The following is a 22,024-nucleotide window of genomic DNA, read 5'->3' as shown; positions in this document are numbered from 1 at the left end:
GAGGAACAACATTCGCCTCTCTCCAATCCTCCGGTATGATTCCTGTGGAGAGTGAGGAGGCAAAGATCTTTGCCAGCAGCTTAGCAACCTCCTTTCTCACTTCCTGGAGCAGCCTAGGATAAATCTGGTCTGGCCCTGGGGACTTATCAGTCTTAATGTTTGCCACAATTTCCAGCACATCAACTTCATCAATCTTGATCTGGCCAAGCCTGTTACCCAGCTCCCCAAAGTTCTCACTTACACAAGGTCCCTTTCCTTAGTGAAAACCGAAAAAAAAGCTCATTTAGGGCTTCCCCTATCTGCTCAGACTCCACGCACATGTTCCCTATGCTATCTCTGACCGGCCCTACCTTCTCCCTGATCATTCTCTTATTCCTCTTATGAGTCAAATGCCTTTGGATTCTCCCTAATCCTTCCTGCCAAGCCTTTTTCATGCCCCCTCCTGGCTCTCCTCAGTCCATTTCTGAGCTCCTTTCTAGCAAGCCTGTAATCCTCTAAAGCTTTAATCTAATCTCATTTAGGGCTTCCCCTATCTGCTCAGACTCCACGCACATGTTCCCTACGCTATCTCTGACCGGCCCTACCTTCTCCCTGATCATTCTCTTATTCCTCACTTATGAGTCAAATGCCTTTGAGTTCTCCCTAATCCTTCCTGCTAAGCCTTTTTCATGCCCCCTCCTGGCTCCCATCAGTCCATTTCTGAGCTCCTTTCTAGCAAGCCTCTAAAGCTTTGCTAGATCCTTGCTTCTGCCACCTTACGTAAGCTGCCTGCTTCCTTTTGATGAGAAGCTCCTCTGTTCTCGTCATCCAAGGCTGCTTAATCTTACTCCTCCTTACCTGTCTCAGAGGAACAAATTTGTGCATCGCTCGCAACAACTGCTCATTAAACAGTCTCCATGTGTTTGCTGTGTCCTTTCTGTGGAACAATTGCTCCCAATCTGTACTTCCCAACTGTCTGATAGCATCATAATTTCCTTTTCCTCAATTAAATATCTTCCTTTGGTAAGTGCTCCTTTCCCTCTCCAAGACTATGGTAAATGTGAGGCAGTTGTGGTGACTGTCACCAAAGTGTTCTCCCACCGCGAGATCTGACACCTGTCCTGGCTCATTGCTGAGCATTAAATCCAAAATGACCTCTCTGCTTGTCGGCCTGTCTACATACTGAGTGAGGAAATTCTCCTGAACACACCTGATAAAAACTGCTCCATCCAAACCATCTGCATTAAGGAGGTTCCAGTCAATATTGGGTAAGTTGAAGTCACCCAAAACAACAACCCTGCTACATCTGTATTGTTCCAAAATCTGCCAGCCTGTGAGTTCTTCAATCTCCATACTGCTTATGGGGTCTGTAGAAAACCCCCAATGAGCTGGCTGCTCCCTTGCTGTTTCTAACTTCCACCCATACTGACTCAGTAGACAAACCATCCTCAACAACCTTCATTTCTGTAGCTGTGATGCACTCTCTGAATAGCAATGCTACACCCCTTCCTCTTTTTTACCACCCACCCTGTTCTTTTTAAACGTTCTAAACCCTGGAACATCTCGCAACCATTCCTGCCCCTGTGAAACCCATGTCTCCCTTATGGCCACAACATCATAGACCCAAGTACTGATCCATGCTGTAAGTTCATCAAGTTTATTTCTGACACTCCTTGCATTAAAGCCGACATACTTTAACTGATCCCTTTGTTCCATCACATGAAAAACCTTCCCAATAGATTCACTACATTCTATCACATCCCCATATCTAATTACCCCTCTCTTAGATATGTTGCTCTGGTTCCCACCCCCCTGCCAAACTAGTTTAAACCCTCCCGAATCGCACAAGCAAATCTCCCACCCAGGACATTTGTGCCCCTCCAATTCAGGTACAACTGTCCTTCATGTACAGGTCAATAGACAATAGGTGCAGGAGTAGGCCATTCTGCCCTTCGAGCCTGCACCACAATTCAATATGATCATGGCTGATCATCCTTAATCAGTATCCTGTGCCCGCTTTATCTCCATAACCCTTGATTCCACTATCCTTGAGAGCTCTATCCAACTCTTTCTTAAATGAATCCAGAGACTGGGCCTCCACTGCCCTCTGGGGCAGAGCATTCCACACAGCCACCACTCTCTGGGTGAACAAGTTTCTCCTCATCTCTGTCCTAAATGCTCTACCCCGTATTTTTAAGCTGTGTCCTCTGATTCGGGACTCACCCATTAGCGGAAACATGTTTCCTGCCACCAGCTGCGCAGCCACGTGTTAAGCTGCACTCGCTGTCTGTTCCTCACCTCACTATCTCGTTGCACAGGGAGCAAACCTGAGATCGCTACTCTACTCGTCCTGCTCTTCAGCTTCCAACCTAGCTCTCTGCAGTCACTTTTCAGATCCTCAGTCCCTTTCCTGGCTATATCATTGGTGCCAATATGTATCATGATTTCTGGCTGCTCATCCTATTCCTTCAGAATCCTGTAAATCTGATCAGCGACATCTTGGATCCTGACACCGGGGAAGCACCATACCTTCCGGGAGTCCCATTCCTGACCACAAAATCTCCTGTCAATCCATCTCACTACTGAGTCCCCTACCACTAGCGTTTTTCTATTCTCCCCCGTTCCCTTCTGAGCCTCAGTGCCAGAGACCTGACAACTATGGCTTTCCCCTGGTCAGCCGCCCCCCCACCAGCAGTATCCAAAACGGTAAACTTGTTCCTTGCTGAGGGAAACGGCCACAGGGGATCACTGCTCTATCTGTTGGTTCCCTTTCCTCCCCTGACTGTAACCCAGCAATCCTTATCCTGTGTCTGAGGAGTGACCACCTCCTTGTACATTCTCTCAATTTCTCCCTCAGCCTCCTGGATGATCCGCAGTTCATCCAGCTCCAGCTGTAGTTCCCTAACTCAGTTTTCGAGGAATTGGGGTTGGGTGCACTTGCCACAGATGTGGTTGGCAGAGACATGTGTCGTGTCTCTCACCTACCACGTTCTCCAGGAGGAACGTGCAACTGTCCTATCAGCGAATCTGAAAGCCCACACAGGACTAAACAAGGAAGAGAAGAAAAGAAAAAACAAATGAGTAAACCTGAAAACTTACTGAGTTTACAGACCCTTCCGTAAAGTTAGAGGAGGTGGGTCGGAGGGAGGCCCTCCGGTGTAGGGTCTCCGGTTTTAGATCTCACCCACTTAAAAACTTCCCAGCAGCCCTTGTTTCTCTCCACCCTCTCTCCTTGCCACTTTGTTCAAAATGGAGGCCCGACTCTTGGGCTAAGTTTCTTTTCAAGTGGGAAAAACTGACTTACCGGGCAGCCCTCGTTTCTCTCTGCCCTTTCTTCTTCCCACCTACTCATGCATTTGTCCAGATGTACCTTAAATGAATCTACCGTGCCTGCCTCTACTACCACTGCCGGCAACGTGTTCCAGGCACCTACCACCCTCTGTTAAAATACTTTGCATGTGTATACCCCTTAAACTTTTCATCTTTCACCTTGAATGCATGACCTTTCGTTATTGAATCCCTCACCTTGGGAAAAAGCTTATCTCTATCCACCCTGTCTATACCCTTCATGATTTTGTAAACCTCAATCAGGTCCCCCTCAATCTCCTTTTTTTTCGAATGAAAACAATCCTAACCTACTCAACCTCTCTTCGTAGCTAGCACCTTCCATACCAGGCAACATCCTCGTAAATCTTCTCTGCACCCTCTCCAAAGGGTCCACATCCTTTTGGTAATGTGGCGACTAGAACTGTACACAGTATTCTAAACGCAGCCCGACCAAAGTCTTGTACAATTTTAACATGACCTGCCAGTTGTTATACTCAATACCCCATCCAATGAAGGCAAGCGTACCATATGCCTTCTTGACCACTCTATCCCCCTGTGCAGGGTACAATGGACCTGAACTCCCAGATCTCTCTGCTCATCAACTTTACCCAAGGCTTTTCCATTTACAGTATAGTTGGCTCTAGAATTAGATCTTCCAAAATGCATCAACTCACATTTTCCTGGATTGAACTCCATCTGCCACTTCTCTGCCCAACTCTCCAGTCTATCTATATTCTCCTGTATTCTTTGACAGTCCCTTATGCTTTCTGCTACTCCACCAATCTCCATAAAGTTAGAGGAGGTGGTTCTGATCAGACCAATAATGCCCTCTTCCAGATCATTTATGCATAATACAAACAATAGTAGCCCCAGCACCGATTCCTGTGGAACACCACTTGTCACCTTTCTCCATTTCAAGAAACCCCCTTCAACTACTACTCTCTGTCTCCTGTTGCTCAACCAGTTCTTTATCTACCTAGCTAGAACACCCTGCACACCATGTGACTTCACTTTCTCCATTAAGTTTACCATGGGGAACCTTACCAAATGCCTTACTAAACTCCATGTAGATGACATCAACAGCCCTTCCTTCATCTACCAACTTGGTCACTTCCTCAAAGAACTCTATTAAGTTGGTAAGGCAGGATCTCCCCCACACAAAACCATGTTGCCTATCACTGGTACGCCCATTCTTTTCAAATATAAATAGATTTTATCCCTCAGTACGTTCTGTAGCAACTTTCCCACCACTGACATCAGGCTCACAGGTCTGTAGTTACCTGGAATATCCCTACTGCCCTTCTTGTACAGGAGGGACAACATTCCTCCAGTCCTGTGGCACCTCACCTGCTATAAAGATATCTGTCAGGACCCCAGCTATTTCCTCTTGCCTCCCACAGCCTGGGATAGATCCCATCTGTTCCTGGGGGTTTGTCGACCTTAACATCCTTTAGCCTACCCAACACATCTTCCTTCCTTATGTCAACGTGATCCAGAGTAAACAAACTTCTATCTCTAATCGCAACATTTATCATGTCCCTCTCCTCAGTGAACACTGATGCAAAGTAATCATTGCGAATCTCACCCTTTTTCTCAGGTTCGACACACAACCTTCCTTTGTTATTCTTTAGTGGACCAACCCTTTCTCTAGTTACCTTCTTGCTTCAGTTAATTTTCACCAATATGAATATTTGAATAACTAGGCTTTTCAGAATGCCCTGGATTAGAAAGTTTAATCAGAGTACTCAAGCTTTCAAAATACTCCCAAGAGTGCACTATGTATTTCCACTTAATGAATGTTGCATTGTGATTCCTTTAGAATAGAATATAAATCACAGGATGTAATATTGAGCCTGTTGGCGCTTAGTATTCCATGTGGTACATTTGAGGACTTTGTTGTGCATTTCTAATTGCCATATTGCAGAAAGAACACTGGAAAATCGATCATTTATGCCAAACATCAGACACTTGATTATACAGAGACCATAGAAACTGAGGTAGGTTGCAGTAAAGAAGAAATCTTGGTGGTAACCAAGGTCCTTAAGGGTAATAGCTGTTTGAACCCTGATAAGTTGTTTACCCTTGCACTGAGACGCATGTGAGAAGGTGTGTGGATATTAGAAAGCTATTTCATGGGGAGTAAATGTTTAGAATGGTCTGCCCAGGCAAATGAAGGTTTGAGGATGTTAATTTTAAGACTCATTTGACTTAAGTGCAGCCTGGTGTGTCTCTGTCCTGTCATTAATTGGTTTTGATATGCCTCACTTCCTTGAGCGGTTTTTTTTTAGATAGAACTATAACTGATGTGAAATTTTGATTGATGTGTAGAGATCAACAGCCACAAGCTTAACTGACTTCAGATTAGTTTAGCTACAATTTAGGAATAAAAAGCTTTTAAAAGTATACTGTTAGTTTAGCCCCACATATAGTATCTAATTTAATCTATTTTTATGTCTAATTTAGACAGTAGCACAACGACCTGATGGGTTATTGGCATCCAAACTCCCTACAGAATTCAAGGTAACTCCGGGAGTCATAAATATGTGCAAGCAAACCATACATCTGTGCACAGGTACAAGAGCCACGGCTATTGGGGTGGATTAGCTAGTTCTTCCAGTGAAGCATATTAGAATTTTTAAAAGTGATAGTTGAGAAGATTGCTTGGATAAGAATAACATTTTTTGTCCTTCATTCCGTGTTAAATAATGTTGGATTGCAGCTGAATTGAATTTTTGAAGTATACTTGCTTTTAAATGGGTTTCAGAAGATTGGAAAAGAACAGAGAGATGTCTGTGGAATAAAATTGTCTTTGATTTTGGAGCTGAGGAGAAATTCTTCTGAGAGTTTGCCAATCTGAAACCTGCCTGGCACCTCACTTGCTGGTGTGAATTAGCTGAAATTTTAATGGGAATGTACCAATGTAAGGTGATGTAAAATGCTGCATGAAATTTTACAAATGAACAAATCATAATAATGCCAACCATTTTTGCTGTTTATTTCCCCTACTATTCTACCAGATGTTAATTGTTTATCACCTGGATCACCAAGTTTAATACTGTTACGAAGAAAGTCTGAATTAGCCTTCTGATTCTAGAACATAGAGCATAGAACATAGAACAATACAGTGCAGATGTTGCGCCGACCTGTGAACTATTCTCAGCTCGTCCCCCTACACTAACCCAAAATCATCCATGTGCTTATTCTATGTATGGAAGATGGAAAAATTCAACATTAAAGACTACTCCAATGTATAAATTTAATGTGCAAGGGGTGAGATAAGGAGCACCTATGGGGCTGAATCTAATTGCTGATTGAATATTTATTGGGAACCCACAATGTGGTTTGTATCCTGTTTAGTATCTAGTGTGTAAACAGTTACAAATAATAGGGAATGTCTTAATCTGAAATCTGTGGTTTTCTTGATTTGCAGAATATTTTTGGAATGGAACTTCCCTTGAAAGAATTGGGCTTCTATAGTGTGACTGAACTTGTTGGTGCATTAAGTGATACCCTCCATGTGGAGCGTGACTCTGTCAATCAGGATTGGCTAGTCTTTGACATCCGACACCACAAGTTGCTTCAAAGTAAAAGACTAATAAAGTACTGTTTTGTTTGTGTTCAGTTATAAGATAGCCACCTTTCAGCAAAACTATATCCCAGAAATTGTCTAAGGATTCTTGTGAGCATATTCATTGTTCTAAATTCCTACAGATTTATTGTTTTTTTCATAAATATTAAAATGTTTATGTATTCTTCTCTAACCTTTTTAGCATAGGCTTTTAGAATGTAACATTTGAAACACCCTGGGACTGGTATTAATAGACGTGTGAAAGCATTACAGTGTGACAAGGGGTAGGATTTCCCTTCCTATATCACCTTCATACTCGTGGGAGATGTTGGATCTTTTGATGGAAATGTGTTGCTGGAAAAGCGCAGCAGGTCAGGCAGCATCTAGGGAACAGGAGAATCGACATTTCGGGCATTAGCCCTTCTTCCTGAAGAAGGGCTAATGCCCGAAACGTCGATTCTCCTGTTCCCTAGATGCTGCCTGACCTGCTGCGCTTTTCCAGCAACACATTTCCATCTCTGATCTCCAGCATCTGCAGACCCCACTTTCTCCTCCATGTTGGATCTTTTGTTTGGTATTACCTTATAGTTGCGGTGTTGATAGTGATTTAGTGTCATTCTGCCAACTGTAAGGCTCCAAATTACTTGTCTGGGCAATTTTAGTTGAGTGCCTTGTGGGTCTGTGCCTGTGGCAAAATGTCATATTCAATTAGGAATGTTGCACCAAAGTTCTAAGTATGTGGGAATGGAAAACAATTAATCACACTGTAATATCTTGGGCTAATCTTAAATTGACATTCAAACATCCTGTTGGAAAGGAAGTGGGGGTGGGGGTTGTTACTGCAGTTACAAAGAGGATAGTGGAATTGAGACCACGGGCAGATCACAAGAATAGGAATGGATCGTTCAACCCATCTGGCTGCGTGGCCATTCTAGATCTGTTCATTTCCTGTCATTTTCCCCACAAGATCTCATAATGCTGTTCATCTCCAGAAATCTCTCAGTTGAACCTGCCCAGTGATTGACATGCCCCAGCCCTCTGGAATAAAGAATTCCAAAGATTCAACATCCTCTGAAAGAAGTTGTTAGTCCACATCTCTGCCCCTTATACTGAGGAGATGACCCATGGTTTTCAAGTCACGAGGCAGAGGAAATATCTGTGTCTATCCTGTCATGCTCTGTAAGGGTTTTGTAAAGTTATTGAATAGTGGACAAGGCTTCAAAGATCAGATGGCCTATTCTTCTTATTCGGAAGTAATATGCATGATCCGAATTGAGTGGTGATCCGTTGGGTTCATCCCATTGTTCGAACATTGTTGTATCCTCCAGCTCTGTCTGGTCATCCCTGTTGTAACCTGTAATCATGAAGTCTACCATTATGAAATGCAAACAATGCTGGAGAAACCCATTGAACTTGGCAGCATCTATGGAAAGACAATTGAACTATTTCGAGTCCAATATAAATTTCCAAAAGACTCATACTGGACTTGAAACGTTAACTCTGTTTTACCTCTCCAAAGATGCTGACGAGTCTGATGGGTTTCTGCACTTTGTTTGTATTCACACCTAATTAAAGTTCATTTGATCTCCCCCTTTGAAACTGATATGTTACTTGCTTCTGAGTAACCTTTTGTCTGAGCTAAATCAACCTGGTGGAGCTATCTTCAATCTATACCTTTTCTCAATATATTAATTTAATTTCACTTTGTATTTTTGAATGCTGGGACATACCCATGTCCTAGTCTGGGTGCCAGCATTGCGCACACTGCTGCAAGTGGAGCTGCAATATTTATAAAACAGCAGATATGCCATATGAGATTAGTATTAAAAAATATTTTTAGTTTTTTTGAATACAAGCATTCAATGTTTTTTAAAAAGATGGTATATTTTATCCTTTTCTAGAGGAACCTGAACCACAACTCAACAAAATCAATGAGTTGCTGTCTGCAGACCAGGAACGAGCAATTCTTGCAGACACCCAGGACTCTGAAAAGAATTTCAATCTTAAAACAATTAACGAGGAAACGGTGAGGATTTAAAGTCTTTTTTAAATGAAATTTTATTTCAGTTACTTATTTTTATTATTCAATTTTTAATGCCCCTTCTCTAATCCAATGTTGGGGATTTCTTGCAAGGGTTGCAACAAATGCTGTTTGTCCCTGATGTCGCCGTTTTGATGTTGTTAATTCATGCTCAAGTATGTTGGCAAATTAATTAGTCAATGTGGAAATGTAAAGTGGATGTTGTAGTCAGTGCGGCTTGAATGTAAGAGTTATATAATTGATGAAGCTTCTTGGGTGGAGGATTTCAAAGTGGGTTGTTAGTTGGAAATTTCCTTACAGACTGGCGAGTACAGGTTAAAAAGCACAATACTGCCTGTCAAAGATTTAATTTTAAAACTCAATTTAAATTCTGTAGAAAGTCTCCATTGTTTCAAATGCTTCTCTTACAGGTAATTTTAGAGAAAAGAGCTGTCAGGAAGAGGGAATGGGAGATTGAGGAATGCAAGGTGACGACAGTGCTAAGGCAGTAGTCTTTTTTTAAAAGAAGCTGCTGGCGGAAAGTCGGGGTATGAGGATTCTGCTATCTAATTGCAGTGGAGTGGAGCTCAGTGCCTATTTTCTGAGTTGTAATACGCAGCATCAAATATATGCTCAGGAAGTTACAGCATTTGGGAGATCGATTAGTCTTCTTCAGGAGTGGATAGGAGGATAGAAACTCAGTCCTCTGCTGTTAAGGCTTTTGGCAATAAATTGAAAGGTCCAATGAATCTTGGCATCCAGTCCTTTACACAGATCATTTTGGCTGAACATCTACCAGGGTTCAGGCATTCCATCTGGTGGCACATCAACCAGGTGTATGTGGCAAATTTGGAAGGGAAGCTGAGGATCTTCCTTCTGGAATGTATATGTGTCAATTCGTACCTCTCCACTGCTCAGTATATGTATATATGTAGCTGTCTGTTGATGGTTCTTACCTCTCCCAAAGCCTTCTGTTCTTCTTATCACTACTCAACGGTTAGCACTGCTACCTCTCCGCTCCAGGTACCTGGGTTTGATTCCACACTCTGGTAACTGTCTGTCTGTGTGGAGGTTGCATGTACTTCCTGTGTCAATGTGGGTTTCCCTGGGTACTCTGGTTTCCCATAGTGTCCAGAGATGTACAGGCTAGGTGGGATAGCCATGTGCAATGCGTGGTTACAGGAGTAGGGTAGGGGGTGGGATGCTCTTTAGAGGGTCAGTGTGGTCTCAGTGGGTTGAATGGCCTTCTTCCACACTATAGGGATTCTGTGATCTAGAATGATAAGTAAATACACGGCTAAGCATCACCTGCAGTTATCCTCCAAGCCACTCCCCATCCAGTTAAAGATGAATATTTTGCTAGAATGGGGCAAAATCTATGAAAATTAGTCCACAAAATGATGAGAATAAGCCTTGGTTCACAGTTTGTTGTCCTATTATACAGGTTGCAAAGAGATCATACCCTCCAGAAATTGAGATTCCACCAGATGCCATACAGGATGGAAATCTCTACAAGCTACCACAGCTCGAGGAAAATTCCTTTGTCTGTGTGTTTGTAGAAAGCGTGACTTCACCCAGCCAGTTTTATATTCGTTTGTATGGGGATTTCACCTCAATGATGCTTGAAGATCTGATGATTGAGATGAGGTACAGACTTGATAATCCATTGGGCTGGATTTTACCACAGACTTCAGGACTGCGATGTTGAAACTAAAAGGGGGCCTCAAGCCTGTACTTGCCAGCAGTGATAACTGCATCTGCAATTTTTTTGTTTCTGGCCACTGCCACATTGTTGTCTTAATAAGTAGAGTGGGTAAGGCCTCTGCTGCAAACCCAGTCAGACAGATGGCAACTTTGGAGTCCCACGGAGAGAACTCGGCACTACTGCAGTATGTTGATTGTCACAATGGTCTAAACGTTGAGCTGTAAAGCATTGTGAAAATGAACAATCTCGCCTGGCAAGTCCAGACAGGATTCTCCCCTTGTGGTTTTGTGTTTGTGGCACTGTTAGTAGAGTGTGGAAACCCCCCTGACTCTAACCCTGCCCACTTGTTGCACAGACACCACCTTGGTTGAATGAGTGGCCTTCACACACACTTTGGGGATTAGCTGTACAGGCTGTAAGATGCCAGTAAGGCTGCAAAAATTACCTAATTGGTGCTTTAACAAGCATAAATTGGCTGCTTGCTCTACAGAGACAGAAAGCCAATAACATATGTTTTTGTTCTTATGTTAACCTAAGATAGAAATAGTAACTGTAAATTATCCCTTTAACTCCCCACTTTAATGATAAGGTTGTCATTGACTTTCTGAACCATAATTAAAATGCAAGAGTCAACTGCTGCGAGTACAGGGACACCATGACTGGGGAATAATTTTTTTTATCTTGTTCCTGGATGAATCATTGAGGAATATTGGAAAAGGAGTCCAGAGTTACGATGTTTTTTTTCCCTGTGTCAAAGTAGGGAAGCGCTTACTGCATTAACTGGTTGCTTTCTGGTAGATCCTGTGATGTTTGTTCCCTTTGTGCAACCAAACTTAGGGAATACTGGGTCCAAATCTAGTGCTTTAATTTTGACTTTTGGTAAAGGGTAAATGGCAATGAATTGAGGTGGTTATAGTGCAAATCTGAATTGGTGACCCTGTTTTACCAAAGCAAGTGTTTGTCATCCCTGATTTGCAAATACATTTTTTACGGTTGAACAATACATATTAAAACATGAAAGCCACTCCTTTGCTTTGGAGAGGGCCAAATGATTGAACAATCCTTTTGTGTTTCATGTAGCTGTTTTCCAAGCTCTTCCTACCATTGTTACCTACAGGGAATGTAAGAGAAGAACTCAACAGTATTCTAATCATAAACAGACTAGACTCTAGCCTTTTTATTAACAAAAGTTCGTGGTTGAGTAGATCTTGAATTTGTGAATGCATATAACGTTCAAACCAAGTGGGACTGGAAATTCCAAGAATTATCATTCTAAACAAGACATTGTTGGGCTATGTATTAATTGTTGTTTTACCCTTTTCAGACGTTGCTATTCCTATGAGGAGGTCTCTGAACGCTACATGATGCCAGATTCATTTATCCAACCAAGACAAGTGTGTTGTGTGCGGAACCCTGACGATGTGTGGTGGTATCGTGTCATTATCCATAGGGTGCTGGATGAAAAACTAGTGGAGGTGTACTATGTTGACTTCGGAGATGTTTCACCCGTGGAAAGATCTCGACTAAGATTTCTCAAGTAAGCATTCTTTTTATGTGGTTTACCCTGTCCCGCATCTAGTTTGGGTTCTGCCTATCTCTGGTCTGGATGATTTGAGAAATCTAGTTTTTTGTTAGGGAATGAGGCTGCATGCACATTTGAAGTAGGTCATCTCACCCTGCAGTAATCTGGCTCGGGAGTGTTCATGTTGAGTATCCACTGCCCAACATGATCCATGAGCAGTAGGAACCATCGTTTGTAGAGAACAAAATCAATGGAAAAGTTTAATACAAATTCATAAATCTCCATGTATGTAAAACACAAATAAGGAGCAGGAGTAGTCTGTTCAACCCTTCAGATGTGCCTGCCATTCAACAAGGTCATAGCTGATCAGATTGTGGCCTGAACTTCACATTTCTGCCTAAACCCTAAACACTTTGACTTAGTTGTTAGTCAGATTTTAAAGCTGTGTCATTGTGATTCAGAAAGGTGTAGCTTTGCTTGAACCTGACCTCAGTGTATGGCTCCAGAAACTATGTACTGAAGTAACCTTCCGTCAGTGAATTCGGACAATGTGGACGTGAGCTGCATCTGACATTTGTAAACCATATACCAGAGCTTACAAACATAAGTGGTATTTTGTGATTTCAAAGGTTTTCTCAAACTAAGGCCTGAGATACATACCTATAAAGATTCATAAATTGTTTCTCTTGTTTTCTTTTAGATGTTGTCATTCAAAGCTTCCTGCCCAAGGGATTCCATCAACACTTATGTGGCTACAACCAACTGAGGTAGGGCAAAAGGCCAATGTTACTTGACTCAACTTTGCTGATGTTTTAAAATTGAAACCCACTGAAATTTCTCTTGAACTAGTTATGGTAGGCTTTATTTAAAGGCAAGTTTTCTAATTTATGTATCACTGGTTTAATTCCAATTGCAAATTTCCATGGCAGATTAAGTCAAAAATCTAATTTTATGCTGAAATTGAAGTCCTTCATCAACCAATTGATTACTCTGTACTTTCCACCACTATCCTAAAAGCTAGGATGCAATGATCACTGTCTTTTAAATGTTCACTCACTGTCATTTGTCACTTACACATTTATGATGGAAAATGGGCATTTATAACTAGTGTGTCTACATTAATATTTTTGAATATAGATTTGTTTTAAATAGTTCATTTATAGGAATACTTTGCTGATGAAGTATATGCTGTGTTTTTGTGGAGAAACATTGAATTCTCTTCTGGTATCTTATGTTTATGAATGGTTAGCAGATGCGCCTTTCTAATGATAGGGACATATTAATATGTAATAAGCTGTTTTTATAACCTTCAACTGCAGTGAAACTATCTTCTGAAAGAAAACTCTCCTGTCATTGCAGAGCAGATTCAATGAGCTGAATGATCTGATCTGCTTCTGCTCCTGCATCTCATCGTCTTGAATTCTCACCCTTGAATTCAGTGATTTCTGTCACCAGTACATGGTCACACATATACTGGCTGTCTTTTTTTAAAATCCTTTCTTTTGGCCAACTCCTTTTGTAAGTCTTCCTTCCTATTTTTGTGTGTTGCTTTACTGTCAGCAGTTGCCTGATGAGCTCTAATGGGGTGGAATGGTGTGGGTACTGCATCTCTTGGGAGGAGCCAGGGTGCACCCATGTTTTTTTTTAAGAAAGATTCCCAAACTCTGGAACTAAACGTTTTCGTTGCTTTTGTTTATGGGTCATTTGGACAACATATTCATCCTTTGTTAAATATCACAAAATTCTGCTTATTAGAATTAGCTAGAAAGCACATCAGGATAGATCACCAGAAAATATCAACCCCATGGTGGACATGCCGGCTGAGGAGCATTCGGTAAGGATAGGTGAAAACTTAGCTAGCCGACCACTCTTCCCATCATTCAGGTTCCTTTATCCTGAGCTGTACCTTTTTCATATAGCTCATTCAGGATCAGCTGATCTCTCTGTGCAGCACTCAATCTGCTGAATGAATCCAGGAGAGAAGCGCTGGTGTTGGTACTTGAACAGAGATGAAGAAGGACTCAAAAATGATTTGTCGTCCGACCAATCCCAGCCGTTGACTTACAATTATACGGTGTGTTGTCATATAACATCCTCAAGATGGAACAAAAATATTTGATAACAAAAGCCAATAACTCAAGCTCAAAAGTATTCTTTGAATAATATCACCAGAACAGTAGTTTAGTTATCTGCTGTGTCTTTCTTCATAACATTTTGTCATTCAAATATTTGATAACTGAATAAACGCAAGTCCTTGTTTCAACCAGTTTTATTTCTTTTCTCTAAGATGTGACACCTGTGAAGTGTGATGTAGCATTTCATTGTAGAGATTTAATTCTCCCTTTTTGACAGGATGATTGGAGCATTGCTGCCAAGAATCAATTCCTGAGATTCTGTGGAAAACAACCACTGGTGGCCCTGACATATGGATATGTTGAGGATGTGCTGCATTTGTTCCTTTGTGATACCTCTACAGATGAAGATATTTACATTAATGATGTCCTTAAGAAAGCAGGTCATGCCATGCCATGCCTCTCAAACAATGCCTCTAAGGTACAGTCAAGTGCCAATGTAGCAAGCACATTGCAGTTTACTGTCTTGAAATGTTCCAGGTGTTTGAAGTGGCCCTTTTGAATTCCACTGACCCATGTGTCATTTCATGTCTGAAGTAGTGATCAGTGGGCTTGATGGATCCGCTTGCTGTTTGGCCCTCTGCTAGGGGAGAGATCTGAGACAGCATTCTGGCTCTTACATATTATCCTTGCCTCAAAATGGCAAAACTGACGTTTTTAGAGCAAACCTTTTTTGCTAGTTTAAGGAAATAACACATTGGAATAAAATATTATGGGTTATGGTACTCATTTTAAAATTAGTAGACAGACTCAAACAAATTTAGAAATTAATGAGCAAGAAAATCCTTGTTACCAGCTTTCAGTGTATCTTCGTTGAGCTCAAATAAGCTGCAGGATGTTTAATTTCTTTCTGGCTTTGACTTTAGGGATTTGGGGACTTCAATCCAGCTGCTCTGTATTTGAAATCAAAGCCAATTTCGATGAAAGAGATATCATCAAAAATTAAGGCATGTCCACCAACCCCACTTGATAGGAAACCCAATTCCACGATAGCAGAGGAGAGCGACAAAAAATCAGACCTCCCAATATATGGAGAGAACAATGAAGAGGTGAGTTAATCTTCATTGTGTTGTTGTGAAATATTGCAATATGATTGTTAAAGTAATAGTCCCTCAAACCAAGTCAAGACCACATCTGTTATTTGGGTTTGAATGCAGAGGGGTAACAGGACCTAGGTAGGGGGTGACCAGAGGAACCAAAGGGGAGAGGATGCTTTTGAGATTAGAGGAGGTGTTAGTGTGATGAGGAGGTAATCTAAAGGCATATGGAAACGTTCAGACCCATATCTGGTGAAGTGACCAGAGAAAGAGAAAAGAGATGGGGAATGGAGGAGAGAGGAATATGGGGAGGAAGGGTTTGATTTGGTTTACTGAGAGCTAAGATTCTTCCATGGGTAGGAAACTGCACTGGATCAGGACCCAATTCCATGTTTGTGTAGGTGCAAACATGGGAGGGTGGTTTTCTTCCTAGATGGGTAATTATAAAGTTATGGGTGGAACTGAGTGTTTTTAGGTAAGAAATATGAGATTTCTCAGCAACAAACCCAAACAAACAGACAAAACACGACCAAAAACCCTGGCCACTCTGCCCTGAGAAATCGGTGGACTGTGTTCATTGGGTACCCATGCTTTTTGAATACACTGTATAGGTGATTTTCCTCTGTGCTCTCCACTCTCCCCTTCATCAAAAACATTTCAGAAATGACAGCCAGACTACTCAGACCCCTTGGATCATGGTAGCCCACAAACCCACCAACGCACCAAAACAGCAGCTAATGAACTTGAAAGGCCCTATACAGACAACAAGCAAAACTAATGTCATGTACAAAATACCATGCAAGAACTGTAACAAACACTATATTAGACAACAGGCAGAACACTAGCCACCAAGATGCATGAACATCAACTAGCCACAAAACAACATGACCCTCTCTCACTAGTATCCTTATATACAGACAAGGAAGGACACCACTTTGACTAGGACAACGCATCCATCCTCGGACACGCCAAACAGAGAATTGCACGAGAATTCCTAGAAGCATGGCATTCCAACCGGAACTCTATGACCAAACACGTTGACTTGGATCCCATTTACCACCCTCTGAGAAAAAGAAAATGACACCACCAACCCAAGGAAACCCAAACATATAAATAGAAAGCAGGAAACAACAGCAGTGCTTCATCCAGAGGCTCACTGAAGATATTACCAAGTATGGTAACAAAATGGCTGAAAATGAACCTTCCAGCTCAGCCAGGAAACCTACACCCATTGGTAGTGATCTTTCAAGAATCACTGGAGTTAGAGAGGGTTCCAAAGGTTTGGAAATTAAACAATATAACACCCCTTTCAAGAAGATCTGTCGGCAGAAGACAGAAAATGAATATGTCGGTTAGTCTGACCTCAGTTGTTGGTTGGATTTTAGAGTCCATTATTAAGGACAAGATTGTGTAGTACTTGGAGGGTACATTGAAAATAAGAGGCGCGATGAAACTCCGATGTCCTTGCATACCAGTTACTGCAAGTAAGTGTGCAGGTGCAGCAGTGATGAAAAAGGCAAATGGTATGTTGACCTTCATAGCATGATGATTCAAATACAAGAGCAGGGATGTCTTGCAACAGTTGTACAGGTCATTGGTAAGATCGCATCTACAGTATTGTGTGCAGTTTTGATCTCCTTATCTGAGAAATTATGTTCTGGCTATGGAGGAAGTGAAAGAAAGATTTACTAGACAGATTCCTGGAATGGTGGGTTTGGTGTATGAAGAAAGATTGGATTGGTTAGGACTACATTTGCTGCGGTTTAGAAGAATGTGGAAGGATCTCCTAGAAACCTATAAAATTCTAACAGAACTTGACAGGGTTGGTACAGCAAAGTTCAGTACTGGGTCCACTTTTGTATTAATAATTTTGGATGAAAGTATGAGGCATGGTTAGTAAGTTTGTGGATGATACCAAAATTGGTGGTATAGTGGACAGCAAAGTAGGTTATCTAAGATTGCAAAGCCTTGATCAATTGGATCAATGGGCTGAGGAATGGCAGATGGAGTTTAATTTGGATAAGTACAAGACATTCCATTTTGGTCAAACAAACAAGGGCAGGACTTATACAATTAATGCTAGGGCCCTGGGTAGTGTTGTATAACAGAGACCTAGGGGTTCAGGTACATAATTCTTTGAAATTTGTGTCACAGATTGACAGGGCGGTTAAGAAGGTGTTTAGCATTGCTCAGACCTTTGTGTGAAGGCTTTAGGATATTATGTTGAGGTTGTTCAGGACACTGGTGAGGCCTCTTTTGGAGTACTGTGTGGAGTTCTGGTCGCCCTGCTACAGGAAGGACATTATTAAATTGGAGCGGGTTCAGAAAAGATTTATCAGAATGTTGCTGGGACTGGAGGGTTTGAGTTATATGGATAGACTGGGACTTCCTTTTACTGTAGTGTAACAGGTTGAGGGGTGATCTTCTAGACGAGTTTATAAGATTGTGAGGGACATAGATAAGGTGAATAGTAAGGTCTTTTCCCTAGAGTGGGGCAAGTTTAAAACTAAGGGGCATGTTTTTAAGGTGAGTGGAGAAAGTTTTTAAAAAGAACATAAGTGGCCACTTTTGAACAGAGGGTGGTTCATGTGTGGAAGGAACTGCCAGAGGATGTGGTGGACACAGGTGCCGTTACAACATTTAAAAGACATTTGGATAAGTGCATGAATGGCAATTTTTGATATGGGCCAAATTCAGGGAAGTGAGACTATTTTAGTTTGGGAACATGGTTGATGTGGACTAATTGAACCAAAGGGTCTGTTTCCGTGCTGTATGACTCTATAACTAATCCGTCAGGCCTTGACATCTATAATTATCATGTGAAGATGATGTTTCTATTACTCTGTCAGCTTTAATAACGGGACAATTTATTCTATAAAGTTGACCACTCACCACAGTGCCTTAAAATATGTCAATTGCCACCGATTACAGACATGTATAATTCTGTACTCACAAACAACTTTTAACAGAGAATTTCTTTCACAGGATTTTGAATCACTAATCTATGACTTGCCATATTTGGAGCCATATTCATTTTGCTCTGTTACTCCAGTTGAAGACAATTGTAAATCTTTGAAGATGTCTGTACTGGGAGTGTCTGAAGAGGTTGAATATAATGAGCTCCCAGCACTAGAGGTGGTGGTGGAGGAAAAGCAAGTAGGTGTTTATCAGAAATTGGAATTGATTACTCTAAATGTGCTAATTGACAACCAACCTGAGCACACTGCTGTATTACAAAATGAGCTAATGATGGCTCAATGTGGTGTGCCAGTAGAGTTAACTGGTTTCTATTTGTCACAAGGCATTTTACATGCCCAGATGTTAAAAAAACAGATTTTGTAGCCCTGAAGAGTAATTGCAAATTATGTAAAAGTAGAGTTGGAAAAGTCTGCTTCTAACATATGTTAAGAAGTTCTTACTATTTGCCCAAGATGAAACCATTGCAACATTTAAAAGACATCTGGATGGGTATATGAATAGGAAGGGTTTGGAGGGATATGGGCCGGGTGCTGGCAAGTGGGACTAGATTAGGTTGGGATATCTGGTCCGCATGAACGAGTTGGACCGAAGGGTCTGTTTCCATGCTGTACATCTCTATGAAATTCCAAGGTTTCATTGTCCCTTTCACTGGTTGTTCTGCCTGTGTACTCTCACTGACTGTGAAACCGCTGGAAATCCTGTCCCCCTAGTGTTCATGCCACCAGATTCACAAGTCCCAATCTGCACACCCAACAAATCTGTGTTAAATTAATAATAACAAAGAAAAAGTTATTTTTAATGTATCATTGCTCTAAATTAATGAATATAACCTCCAATAAGTACATCTCCAAAGTGAAATTGAACTGAGTGAAGAACCTATTACGTTTGCAAACATGCCAGAAATTATAGCATATGACCTAACATATTTCGCATGAAGTAGATGATTATTGTACTGCTTGGATTTGAGGAGAAGGTTACTCTTCCCAAAAATTTATCTCTCACAATGTCGGTGGAATTATGTTCCTTAGTTTTCTGTTGGGATGTTTCTTCTAGTTATTTGGATAAGATGAAAGTGCTAGAATTAGGCAGACTTTGAAGACACAAAAGGTCATTTGACTTCACAACCCAAATTCTTCAAACTCAGATGATGCTTTGCATTTCTTATGCCAAAATATTTTAGATTGAGTAATGGTCTGTGTACCTGAAGTGGGTAATAATGCATAACTCTGTAATACAAAACATTTCTTGACACAATGGTTTGAATTACTGTACTTCTTGATGAAGAAGTGATCAAAGTTTACCATATGTTCGTCTTGTTATTGACCGTGTCTGTAATTCTAGCAGGAGCTGTGCTGTGAATCATTGAACAGCATGGATCGTCTGGAAAATTCAGAGAACAAGTTAAAAACACAGGATGAGTTCTATATCTCTATTATTGATACTAAGCATTCTGCAGAGTCAGGTAATGCAGAAATTCCAAGTGTGTATGACAAGTCTGGTGAGTAGAGCAATCTACTATCAAAGTACATTGGAGAATTGGATATTTCTGAACTGAGCAGTGTTCTTTATTTGAGAGATGAAATATTACAACTGTGTATTGTTTTATAGAATTTAACGATTGTGGGGCTCAGCTATCTTGGAAATAATACAATGTGTGGGAGAGGACTGATCATCAGCAAGATAAAATCAGCAATACTGAATGCTGTGCAATTATAACATTTTGTAATAATTTTTAGCTTCACAATTGGCTTTGCAACCCTCCCAACTTGGCTGAGTTGGTAAAGGCACTGGAAAATATGGCAGTGGGCCATAATAGATGAGAACATGCATGTTAAATTCCTGGTGTGCTGCCAAGTTGTCTGATCTGAACTGGAATTACGGTAGAAGTACTAGAGCTTGATTTTGATATGCTTGTAATATAAAGGATAATAATTGATCCTGGATCCTGTTTCTGCCTGCTATATAAAGGTATCATAAAGTATATGCATAGAGATTTTGAATAAGGTCTGCCTTGGTAGTGATCATCACGTCATTAGAGGCATAGAATTATACAGCACAGAAACAGGCCCTTCCGTCCAATCAAATATAATCCCAAGCTAAATTCATCCCATCTGCCAGCTCCTGGCCCATATCCCTCCAAACCTTTCCTATTCATGTACCTATCCAAATGTCTTTTAAACATTGTAATTGTACCCACATCCATCACTTCCTCAAGAAGTTCATTCCATATGCAAACCACCTTCTAACATTTTATTTGTTCCTCAGGTCGTCTTTTAAATCTTTCTCATCTCACCTTAAAAATGTCTCCCCAAGCCTTGAAATACCCCTCCTAGGGAAAAGACAACTATCATCAACTCTATCTATATTCCTCATTATTTTATAAACTTTTATACCTCTCAACCTCCTACACGCCAATGACAAAAGTCCCAGCCTATCCAGCGTTTCTTTACAATTTAAAGCTTCCACATCTTGGGAAATACGGTCTATGCATATGAGATTTGCATATGAGGATCAACCACTTGGGCTGGGTTTTGTAGCACACTTAGTGACAGTTGAACAATACTGCCAAATGGTTGGAAAATAAAGAAAATGAAAGATTTGTAAAGCAAAATATTTCTGCAGAAAGATTTTAATTTTACAATTAATGATTTTGCAGATTATTTAGTAAAAGTTTTTTCATATTCTATTGAAAATAGTACTGGAGCTAGGTTTGCATTTAGTTATGCAATTCTTAATTTGTAATGTTCAGTAATAAAACTCCTTTCTTCAGATCCTGCAATACGCTTCCTTTACAGAGAAAAATTGAATTCTGATGAGAGATTATTGCCTTTTCAAATTCTTACTGGTCTTTTCAAAATATGTAATATAGTCTGTATTAGAGAGGCATTATTTATTTTCTTGTACAGGTGTCAAGTCAAATTTTTAATTTGCTTTTCAAGGAGGCGGTTGTGATACTGGTATTTTGTGAAAAACATTGCACTGCTGTCTTGTCAATACAGCTTGAGTTATTCGGGAAAAATATTTGGATGGCAAGCACAAGTTAAAACTGGCATTTTTATTTAGTGTTAAAACTGGCAAAATTATTTGAAATTTACAGCTTATCTTGGTCAGGCTGGTTGCCTAGCTCCTGAACAATAAATGGCTCAAGAGGAGTTTGCTGCTCTCATCAACGTAACTGCTAGATTGTGTACTGAGTCTCTGTATTTGTTTAAAGTGCCATTTTTGCCATCAAGTGAAATAATTTGATAAACAGTTTGCATCAACAGAAGTAATCTGTGAAACATGGCAATAGAGGACTGAGACAACTATCCACATTTAAGTTGAGACACTTGAATTATCCATTAATTGCTGTTAACAACTAGGAATCCTTTACATCCTGGATAATTAAGATTTCAGTGAAGTTTGAACACTTCCACTGATGGACAAAGTTGTCAGTGTATTGTCAAAAGATGCTACTCTGTTTAGACTAAACAAATATCTCTCAAGATGATTGTACAGGACAATGTCATATGACCAATGTTTTTATAGAACATAGAAGAATACAGCGCAGTACAGGCCCTTCGGCCCTCGATGTTGCGCCGATCCAAGCCCACCTAACCTACACTAGCCCACTATCCTCCATGTGCCTATCCAATGCCCGCTTAAATGCCCATAATGAGGGAGAGTCCACCACTGCTACTGGCAGGGCATTCCATGAACTCACGACTCACTGAGTAAAGAACTTACCCCTAACATCTGTCCTATACCTACACCCC

General features: G+C 40.9%; 1 protein-coding gene across 4 annotated transcripts in view; it reads left to right on the top strand.

The window, feature by feature from the left end:
* The window catches only part of LOC122560873 (tudor domain-containing protein 5-like), a 46,306-nt gene that overhangs the window by 15,865 nt on the left and 8,417 nt on the right, over nt 1-22,024 (top strand). For 3 of the 4 annotated variants that reach the window (XM_043712068.1, XM_043712066.1, XM_043712067.1), the window contains 10 exons: nt 5,770-5,826; nt 6,737-6,890; nt 8,776-8,900; nt 10,339-10,541; nt 11,924-12,136; nt 12,822-12,888; nt 14,474-14,674; nt 15,120-15,302; nt 18,276-18,446; nt 19,611-19,767. In XM_043712068.1, coding sequence (XP_043568003.1) covers nt 5,770-5,826; nt 6,737-6,890; nt 8,776-8,900; nt 10,339-10,541; nt 11,924-12,136; nt 12,822-12,888; nt 14,474-14,674; nt 15,120-15,302; nt 18,276-18,446; nt 19,611-19,767 — 1,531 coding nt within the window. The remainder of the gene's footprint in view (nt 1-5,769; nt 5,827-6,736; nt 6,891-8,775; nt 8,901-10,338; nt 10,542-11,923; nt 12,137-12,821; nt 12,889-14,473; nt 14,675-15,119; nt 15,303-18,275; nt 18,447-19,610; nt 19,768-22,024) is intronic. The other variant, XM_043712069.1, reaches the window with a different exon arrangement.

Source organism: Chiloscyllium plagiosum, chromosome 21 (genome assembly GCF_004010195.1).
Source record: "Chiloscyllium plagiosum isolate BGI_BamShark_2017 chromosome 21, ASM401019v2, whole genome shotgun sequence".
NCBI lineage: Eukaryota > Metazoa > Chordata > Chondrichthyes > Orectolobiformes > Hemiscylliidae > Chiloscyllium > Chiloscyllium plagiosum.
The sequence above is the reverse complement of the archived record's forward strand: the minus strand, read 5'-3'. Positions and strand labels throughout refer to the sequence as shown.